Source organism: Schistocerca serialis, chromosome 4, assembly GCF_023864345.2.
Source record: "Schistocerca serialis cubense isolate TAMUIC-IGC-003099 chromosome 4, iqSchSeri2.2, whole genome shotgun sequence".
NCBI lineage: Eukaryota > Metazoa > Arthropoda > Insecta > Orthoptera > Acrididae > Schistocerca > Schistocerca serialis.
The window spans coordinates 145,777,397-145,788,715 of NC_064641.1; the positions used below are offsets into that span (position 1 = coordinate 145,777,397).

General features: G+C 37.4%; 1 protein-coding gene across 5 annotated transcripts in view; it reads right to left on the bottom strand.

The window, feature by feature from the left end:
• The window catches only part of LOC126473733 (CCR4-NOT transcription complex subunit 7), a 130,258-nt gene extending 119,541 nt beyond the window's left edge, over positions 1 to 10,717 (bottom strand). For 2 of the 5 annotated variants that reach the window (XM_050100982.1, XM_050100980.1), the window contains exon 1: positions 10,499 to 10,717. In XM_050100982.1, coding sequence (XP_049956939.1) covers positions 10,499 to 10,505 — 7 coding nt within the window. In that variant the 5' untranslated portion in view covers positions 10,506 to 10,717. Of the gene's footprint in view, positions 1 to 9,620; positions 9,733 to 10,498 lie in introns of those variants that run through there. The other 3 variants (XM_050100979.1, XM_050100978.1, XM_050100981.1) reach the window with 3 other exon arrangements.
• Between the last annotated feature and the right edge of the window lie 602 nt (positions 10,718 to 11,319).

An 11,319-nucleotide genomic window follows, 5' to 3' on the forward strand; every position in this document is an offset into this window, starting at 1 on the left:
ACCTTCAGGTGTCTCCATGTCTCTTCCATGTATACAACCTTCCTTCAAGATTCTTAAACCAAGTGTTAGCAATGATTAAATTATGCTCTGTGCAAAATTCTGACAGGCAGCTTCCTCTTTCATTCCTTTCCCCCAGTCCATATTCACCTACAATTTTTCCTTCCTTCCTTTTCCTACCATCTAATTCCAGTCCCCATTACAATTAAATTTTCATCTTCATTAACTATGTAAATAATTATTTTATCTTGTCATAGTTCCTTCAGTCTCTTGATTATCTGCAGAGCAAGTTGGTATATAAAACTTGTACTACTATGGTGGGTGTGATCTTCATATCTATCTTGGCTACGATTATGCATTCACTATGCTGTAACCTGCATTACTATTTTCTTATTCATTATTAACTCCACCCCAGCACTACTCCTATTTCATTTTATATTTATAACCTGGTATTCACCTGACCAAAAGCTCTGTTCCTCCTTCCATTGAGCTTCACTAAGTCCCACTACATTGAACTTCAACCTATCCATTTCCCTTTTTAAATTTTCTAACCCACCCACACCATTAAGAGATCTAACAATCCACACTCAGATACATAAAGCATCAGTTTTGTTTCTCCTGATGCCGATATCCTCCTGAGTAGCCCCACCCAGAGATCCAAATGGGGGACTATTTTATCTCTGGAATATTTTAAGCAAAAGGCTGCCACCATCATTTAATCCTACAGTAGAGCCGCATGCCCTTGGGAAAAGTAACAAGTGTAGTTTCCCCTTGCTTTCAGCACTTCGCAACCCCAGCACAGGAAGGCCATTTTGGTCAATGTTAGAATAATCCAGACTGCTGCCCCTGCAGCTACTGAAAAGCCTGCTGTCCCTCTTCAGGAACCACACATTTGTCTGGCCTCTCAACAGATACCCCTCCGAAGTGATTGCACTTTGGTACGGTATCTGTATCATTGAGGCACACAAGCCAATCCATCAATGGCAAAGTAAAGGAAAAGGTAAAGATAAGAGTAGATCAAAGCTAAAATAGCAATACAGAATGACGTGACAGACTGATCTCCTCACAAAAATAGATGAGCCATGTACAAAAATGGACTAGTCAATCTGGTACACATTACAACTGCTTCCCTGATAACTTATGAAAGAGGTTCATCTCAACAAAATTTTTAAAAGTTTAGCAACATCTGCTTTCTCACCAGATAAAAGTGATACCAAATTGCTGAGATATCTGTGAGTGCCGTCTTCTCAAGAAAGAATAAAGGCATCTGTAAATCTATAGTGTAAAGATGATGTTACATTGCAAGTATTGTTTGCTCTAAAGGTAGATGTTGTAATGGTACTTGAATTACGTAACCATTACGGCACTTCAACTCAATCTCTCGATACCAGCAATGTTCTACTGTGTTTTTGTAGAATACTTAACATATTTCTGAGACAACATTCAGATTTGATTTCATTTTTGATACATCGATATGTTTATATTGCAATGATATTATTCTTATGTGTATTCTTTCTTTTGTCACTATGATCTTTGTCGTACTTTTAACTCTGAATTTTGGGCGCGTAAGCGGTTAGCAGTTAGTTGTTAGAGAGTTGGACGTTGAAAAAGTCAAGTGTTGGACGTCATGTTGGAAAGACGCATATTGTAGTCAGCTTATAAAATGTGAACTTTAACAGTGAGGAAGATGTTTTCAAGTATGTTTTGTATCGTGAAGTGATGTTTTGTGTGTTACGTGACATTGCAATAAAAAGGAAGTGTAACTTAAATTCGGAGTGCTGATTATTTTTTTACATCGCCATTGTGCTAACTTTGAAAGGTTTAATCTTCAAGAATGGCTTGTGAAGCGCATCTACAGAACTTTTGAACATAGCAGAATAAAACCTAGGCCTCTTTGCATCCGAGCTTGGAATCATCACCACCTAGATTTTCGACGATTGAGCCATGATTTTACAACGAGACCAGCGTGGGAAACACGAAAAGATGAGTGCCTAGTTTATTCATTGCTACATGAAATGACTTTATTAACTGTGCTCTAATGACACCTGCCACATAATAACTTTGTTGTTGCCCAAAAATGCAGTATTTAGCAGCGTGAGAAACACCACAATCATTATTAAATTTTGACCTTTGTTGTGGTAGGGTTGTTAGAATGTGGGATACGGGCCAATTTCCTATGGGTTTGGTGAGTGCTACTTCCCTGCATCTCTGTGGTTTGAAGGATATGCACCATGGTCAAATACTATTGGTTGTAGCTTGTTCATTGCCTTCAACCATTTGTCTTCTCACTGACTCAGTTTTCCTTCTTTATCAGCGAGATAAGAGCATGCACAGGGACAGGATCACATCAACAGTGCTACCACTAATGCCTCTATGCCTGCATCAGCTGCTATAGTGTTGCTTATAACTCCCACATACCCTGGCACCCAACAGAAAACTATTTGCCTCTCTTTGTTTTGAATGTTAAGAAAGCTACCTTCCATGTTTTGAATCCTGTTCCCTATTGGATGCGTTACCTATTTTATTCACAAATATCATAACTGTATCTGATGGATAAATGACAGTTAATCAGTTTCAAATCTAATCATCATCAGAGGCAGTATACTTTTCTTTCCATACATGTCGTCATGTAGCACTCACTGGGGTAACTTCAAAATCAATCTATTAATGAGCACTTTATAATGATATGAAAGGAACAATATACTGGTTCTGATGATGGCTCATTAGAGTCAAAACCAATTACCTGTAATATCTATCAACAGTGATTAAGACATTTGCACATGAAAGAATGTGTTTCAAATACACCAAGTGCTTCAGTTTGACATCACATTTCATTGGACGTGCTCCCACTATTGACCACAGGACACAAATTCAGAGCAAGTAATTAATTTCCTGCTATTGTGACTTATTTGGGTCGACAGAAGCGACCGATCCCACGCGTCGGCTTTGACCCGTGACGTAAGGGTGCTGTCGTGTGTGACGTCACGACGGCGCGGAGTTTGGTTCGAGTGTGGCTGTCTCCAGTTCTGTTTTATCTTATTTTATTTACTTTTCTGATCTGTTCGTTCTATCCCGTGAGATTTTTTTTTTTTAAAAGACAAAAAACACTAATCAGCTACTGAAGCATCTTTATCTTCTATGGGTTGCAGGGGTTACGACCTCTGGGGAGGTGGGTGGGTATTCATGCATGGCTGTCTTCACTAACACGTTGTAGCTACGCAAGGCGTCTAAATTTGTTTATATTTAGTTTGCCCCCCACCCAAAACACCCCATTTCCCGCGCTTGTCCCGTTAATGTCATTAGGCTTCTTGTGGAAAGTGTGTGTGTTTGTTTTTGTTTCCGCCATATTTGTGACGTCATGGGTCAAAGCAGACGGGCGGGATCGGACGCTTCCGTATTTCCACTTATTTTCTCACCTTCCTTTTGAATAGCATAAATTTATGCATCACACACAGTACTAATCTAAATGACAGAGTGACTTATTGAAAAGTGGCCACTTATTTCCATGGAATATTGCTTTCGATTCCCATAATCCACCAATTCTAGCAACTCCAAAGGCCACACACATATTCACAGCCATCTCGGAGGTACAAAAGTAATGAAATTTTAATGGACTGGGAATCAATCAATAACTGATGCCTTGACTGATAAACCAAAACACTTGTAGGGCTTTATTTTGGGAACACATGGTACTCTTCCTGCTTGGGTCATCTGGAAATGATCATACATAATGTTGCAGAGTTAAAGACAGTGCAGCAGTGTCCAGAATGTGTAGTTTTAAAAACTGTAATGCTTAGTGCAAATTTTTTATTATAATTCTTTTCAGCAAAAATGGTGTATCAGTTCTTTTTCAGCCAAAACAGTGTATGGGTTCTGGTATATTAGAAAGTCCTCATCAGTGGACTTGAATATTTTACATCATAACTCGTCAAAGTACTAATGAACTTTTCAAGTTATTAAACCAACTTGTTCCTAGTGTGTGCAAACATAAGACCACAGTACATTAGGTGCAAGTGAATGATGTACAGCAAATTAAAAAATTAGCTTCCAATTCAGAAGACGGGAGACTTATGGTTTATTCGGCCATACTGATTTAGGCCATACACCTGCTCTGTCAGAATATGACTTACATTTTTCTTTGTATTAAGCTGAGAAATCCTATATAACTGTACAAGATTATATTATTACAACTACCACTAGGTGTAAGTAGTAGTAGTAGTAGTAGTAGTAGTATTCCTCTGAACTTTTGAAAATAAATGGCACAAGATGTTGAAGACTATGTAAAAGATACAAGCACTATGAGGAAATCAAAATGTAATTTCAGATGAGTAACACTAATTCCATTCTAATGACCTAGCCTGCATATCTCAGGGCAAGCAGCATCAGAAATCAAGGATAAACAGCCAATAAATAGGGATGTGAAGCTGGAACTACCAAAGCATCAAAAGGAAATGCAGATTAAATAGGCTCATGTAGCACAGCTCAGCAAATGTCACTCCAAAGTTAAAAGTGTCCCAGAAAATATAAAGGAAACAATAATTTCACTGCCCACAAAAATGGAAAAACTTAAAGTTGTGATTCCAAATGTGTGTTTTGACCCGTGTTGTCATCAAGATGGCAGACACCCCCCATTTCAGAAGTATATAATATGGTATCCCTTGCCTCAGTCGTAACACCCACAAACAAACAATAATTAACACCAATATATTTAACTCCAGCAATAAATGAAACTAACATGACAACGGGGGAGTAGGAGATTTTGGGTGGGGCAAAACTAAAGATACGACAATAAGAGTAACAATGTCATTCTGAAACAAATATTAACCCAAACATCAACCACATGGATGTCTCAACATTCATAACCAAAAAATTCTGCAAACTTTGCTCGACATATACGGCTCAAATCCAGGTCACAATACCAGGAACTCAAACAAAACTTAAAAACCCAGTATCACAAATTTCAATAGACCTACATGGCCTACAGTACCCAAAGCTAACTCAAATTATCAAGTCTGTTATCAAAATCTCCCACTTACCCCAACTATGTAAAACCAAGTTCAGTGTAAAACCAAGAAAACCATCTCACATAGCAAATAACAAAACATAACCTAACAAACAATGGTAAACTAATATCCACAATACCTACAAACCAACACAATTACCAAACACTAACAAGAAAAGCCCCAAAATTTGTGAAATCCTTCACCACCACAAATTTCGATATATACAAACATAAACATAAATACCATACATACTACAATAATTATAAATAAAACCACAAAAAATATTTATCAAGCAAGGCCACAGTCACATATAACTGTAGGAACTTGACTGCAGCAACAAACAATAGCCTACTACTAAATTTCTGCACCACATACATGACTGACAAAGAAAGAAAAATATTAAATCTGCATCCATAAAACACACCACTAATAAATCCACACAAACACACAAATCCTTCAGTGACAATACTGAAAATCAAAGTAACTCACTAATAAACTGACATAATCACTTCCAATAACAACCTAACACACTGGACTCACAACATCAAATGGGTCACGAACATATCTAACAAACAACTTTGAAACAGAAACATCCACCACAAGACAGCACCACCAAATACAACAACAAACCATCTACAAACATGAACAGACTCAAAAACGTGGTGCAACCATGACATCACATGACACTACACTGTTATGTCACAGGTCAAAGGAGATTGTTGGAAAAACAACTTTTGGCTGATCCACATAAACAAAGAATTTGGCTAATACGCCAAATAAATGACAGCATTATATCTTAAAACTCTCGTGCAAATTCAGTTTTCACAAACAATACTCTCAAAATCAGAAGAGATAGGAAGTTGTGATCTCACAATAACACAACATAATGGGTGACAAGAAACAGGATAAGCACAGACACAAATCTGGTCTCGGCGAACTTTCATATACCGCACATTAAGTTCCGACTGTGACTGAACCCAAAGATTCTGTACTTCACTGATCCAATATTCATCTTTGAAATGAAATAATGTAATTTCTAAAAACATTTTTCTTAGAAATGTGAAAATGAATTTAATTAATGGACTGCCACTGACCAAATAACTGGCATGAAATAGCCTATATAATTATCAGATATTCCACTAACTGATCAAAAACATATCAGAAACTGTTTATTGTTTTATTTCTGGGAATAATAAAAAAAAGATACAAGGAGTAATGTATGAAGAGCTTGGGTCTCATTCACTGGCACTTCCATTTCAAATTAAAGTTTTCTGCGGGAAAAGTCTATACACTTGAGATTAAGTGAAGTGTTCAATACTGCTTGGCTAGTTCTCAACCATCTTGTCACCTTCTAATCTAACTTAGGAGTCGGACTGCACTATAGATCAGTCTGTCACTACAATCTCTATTGCAAAACTAATATAAAGGCAAAATAAATATTGCCAGTCTTCTGGTTTCTTTCTATCTGTGCAAGTATGACACCAGACATCACACCCTCAATATGCTACAGGATGATGGCAACAATAGGTACTGTTAGACAGACACATTCGAGCAGCTGTTGCACTTTCTTTGTTCTCCATTATCAATTTTTACTTTTCAATGGATACAGATCAAAGATACACAATGGCTAAAACATTTTGTATAACATTTAATCACTCAGGAAGTGCAGTTATATCTAAGATTGCATCTGTCGAAGTCATCAAAATTAAGTAACACACTAAAAAATCACAATGTGTCCATATGGTTAATAGATTAAATTGTGTCAACAGCACTAAGTACAATACAGATCACAACATATTATCCTTCAATGTGTTACACGCACACAATGTAAATAAATTTAGATGAAGACATAGAGTAAAGCAATCTAACTACTAGGACAAACCCAAGCAGCCTACACAGAGTGCATCAAAGTTTCCCCATTGGACTTAACATTTAAAGTTTGCATCTTGCAGATGACAAAATACTACACAGCATACTTCTTTCTGTGATGTGCTAGACAAGTCCACATAATGTGGAAAATTAAGATAAAGTTACATACTGAACCCCCCCCCCCCGCATTTTTTATATTTCATGCATGGTATATGGACATAATATGTATCAGAATACCTACTCATTGAAGACTTGTCCATTACCTAATAGGCCTATGGTTTTCTGAAACTAAATTTCAGCTTTAGGCTTTATGATGAAAAATGTGCTAAAGTTTATGTATGGTATTAACGTGGACGTTAGGTTACATTACATATCAGTCTGTTACTACAACCTTTATTTGGCATTCAAATTTGTTGGCTTTGCCAACTCGCAACTACACTGCCTCCTTTCAACCTACGGCTAGGCTACAAAGCAGGCTATCACCACAACCATGATTTTAGGGAGGGGGTAATCCAATCTCGCCCTGTAACTGAAAATTAAGAAGTTGTTTTATCTTAAATAAAAGTAGGTAACTGATTTGGTAAAAGCAAAATGTCAGTACTGGAAAAGGAAAATGCCTCAATTAAACAAAAATCAACTTTTATTTGAGCACTATATTACACTTTCTGAAAGTCTCATTATTACAATTGGGAGAAAAATGTCGTGAATTAATGTTGAGAAATGCATGCCAGTTTCTGGCTTTGTGAAGAACATACACAGGATGCCAGTCATCATTCACAACACCTAGTTTATGAAATCCGTATTTAACAACCATCATTCTAGTAGATGGACCATATATTTTGGGAAACCAAACCATAAAATGTGTAACTTTGTTAGGGTCGACAGAAGCGTCCGATCCCACGCATCGGCTTTGACCCGTGACATAAGGGTGTTGTCGTGTGTGACGTCATGATGGCGCAGAGTTTGGTTTGAGTGTGGCTGTCTCCAGTTCTGTTTTATCTTATTTTATTTACTTTTCTTATCTGTTCGTTCTATCTCTTGAGGATTTTTTTTTAAATTTAAAAACACTTATTACTTATTTTAATTATCTGTTTCCTCCAATTTCTGTTTTAGTTTATTATATTTATCTTTCTGATCTGTTCGTTCTATCCCGTGAGATTTTTTTTAAAAAAAGACAAAAAACACTAATCAGCCACTGAAGCATCAATATCTTCTATGGGTTGCAGGGGTTACGACCCCTGGGGAGGTGGGTGGGTATTCATGCATGGCTGTCTTCACTAACACGTTGTAGCTACGCAAGGCGTCTAAATTTGTTTATATTTAGTTTACCCCCCACCCAAAACACCCCATTTCCCGCGCTTGTCCCGGTAGTGTCATTAGGCTTCTTGTGGAAAGTGTGTGTGTTTGTTTTTGTTTCCGCCATATTTGTGACGTCATGGGTCAAAGCAGACGGGTGGGATCGGACGCTTCCGTATTTCTCTTAGTTAATAGTGTGGTAACACTTACAGATCTACATGTAGCCTGGGTGGATTGCATAAAAATTTATTAACAACACTGAATTTTAAATACAATTGTGAAACTGAAAACAAAGGATTGTAGTGTATAATGTACGCAATCAAACCATCTTGACAATCACGTGCCATGTAACACATGAACTGCTTATTCCACACTCTAGAGATCAGATTAAAGACAAAATTCATTTACTATGTGGTTTTCCCCTTACTGAAAGAAAGAAAAAGCAGCAGCTATCTGAATTTCAAGCAATGACTCTGAATAAAAAATTTTCAGTGGCAAAAGTATTAACCAAAGTGATTTCCCTCAAAGAAATGTCCATCAAAAGCAAGTAGCCTACATTAAGAATCTACATCCCTTCTACAGTTCACTGGGTTACTTCGCGATCATGTTTTACATGTTAAGTTGTACCAATTAAGCAACTAGAATGTCATTCACCATGCAGCAGTAATGTATCAGATTTGGTTCCACTATCCATATGTTTCATACACAAATATTAACACAAGCAGCATGCAATAGAAGCAAAGTTGCTTCTGACACCAAAATAATACTTTCCACTAATGGCATATGCAAACCATCAAACTTACACTTCTACACTACTAGATATTAAGTGTATTAGCATCTTTTCTGATAGTAACACAAATACAGAGTTAACATACAAACATAAAAAATAAACTGCAAACATGATCAAAGGAAGCTTGAATAATACACTTCAAAACAACTGAGCCTCAAATTAAAAACTTAGCAGTGAAACTGTAGAATAACTGGTAACAATTTTATTTTAGTTTTACAACCTAGACCTGCTTCTGGACGCTCAAGAACAGCTGATCACAAATTTCCTTTGTTCGGCATAAACGCTACCCTTGCTCTTATTTGCAGCTTTTTGTTATCTACCTAGGTATATGCATTTGCAGTCTTCCACAAATATTTTCTGTGGCGTACGCTTAGGAGGCGATGACACATGCCAAACGAACGTAACTCAAGGCACACTGAATAGGGACAAAAAATTAGAGTCTAACGTCAAGCAGCGAATTTATCTACACACGATAATAAGCCATCGTTTTCCACAACATTACACACCGTTTTAATAAATAACGCGGAGCACTACGAAATCTATGCAGATTATCAAATGATTTTCTTTTCAATGTATCACCACAATACCAAGTTCCAAACTTCCTGTCATTTGAGAAATTATGATACCCTACTGTAACATAGCGAAATTAAAAGTTCAGATTTTACCTTATTGTCTGCGGTAGAAGACTTCAAATGCTGGTGAGTTTCCTGAGGCACTTTCACAGTAACAACATTCACATCACTCCTACATATAACTTTCATTGGATACACAGTACGTCTAAAAATTAAACACGAAAAAAAACACAAATCAAACTCAAATCATCTGGCTGTTAAACGAACTGAAATTGTACTGTTATGAGAAAACTGACAAAAGATATTATTCAACACATCAAAATTAAATATGAAACTAAATGTTATGAAAAGGTTGTATACACACATATATGCTTAACGACCGCCTAGTAACACTTGATAGCGGGCTCCACCAAATAACTTAGGGGGAAAATTTTAATGAGCGTATGGCCACCCAGATATGTAATCCCTAATGGGCTTAACATCAACAAAATAAGCTCGTAAAAAATTGTTTTGTGCTCAGTTCGACATGTCCACTCGCGAGGTTTTACAAAGTTCAAATGATAATAGAAACATAAAAGAATGCAAGAAATGAACACAAAGAACATTCCAGACGTGTTTTGTTACTGTGCCCTTCGGTCGTTCCTTTCCCATAGGTGTGGATAACGAAAATACAGGGAAAGCTTAACTACCACTAAAAAAAACACTCATGTCCATACGTACTGTCCATAAATTTGCGTCTCTTTTAACAAACATCGTTAGATATGTAGACAGCACGAAACGATTTCACTTCTTAAAACATACTGTCCTCTCACTCGTTAATAACATATGTCGAATCACGGCAGTAGAGACAATAGATTAAGAAACGGCGAGAGCATGTGTGAATAAGTAAAAGACGTACATGCCCTCGGTGCTAACGAGAATAACATTGTAACATTACACATTACTTGGGAAGTAACTAACGAATATTATACCTGCCATTGCAGAGCCGTTGATAAATGCAATCCAGAACTGTTTACAATAAACGCAAGAATTTATATCACTACTTCTAACACAAAACAAACACGTTTATCGAAGTGCGAAAACGGCAACGCAAGCACAACTCTCTTCGCGGAGCACTCCCCAAATTTACTTGATCACTTTCGCAGCTAGTAACCATAGGTGTTCGTGATCGTCAAAGCCCCTTGCGTATCCCAGAGATGTTAGATACGTGAGACAGCAGGCGGTAACTCCAATCAATCCTCTTGAATGTACTGCCACAACACACGGCCAAAGCGATTGCGTTACGATCTGTCTCACTTGCACTTGTTTCAACATATACACGGAAGAATCGCCTGCGTAGAACGCATCACATATTCTAAATGCAAATATGATGGACTGCTCATCGGACAACGTAGTCAACAGTCGTCAAGTAGATTGTATTTCAGACAAATAATTGGCGCATATCCTTGAGAGCCATAAATGCAGTGCAGCAATAAATTAAAGTTCCTGGACTGTAACAGCACTAAGAAGCTCGAGTGTGTACAGACACACAAGGATTATGAGACGATCCTTGTACACTGACGTGACAAATGTCATAGGATACCTCCTAATATCGTGTCGGAGCTCATTTTTCCTGGCGCAGTGCCGCAACTCGAACTGGTACGGACTCAACAAGTCGCTGGAAGTCTCCTGCGGAAATATTGAGTCATACTAACTCTACAGCCATCCATAATTGCAAAAGTGTTGCTAGTGCCCGATTCTGTGCACGAACTAACATCTCGAGTATGTTCCATAAACTTGATTCATGTCGAGC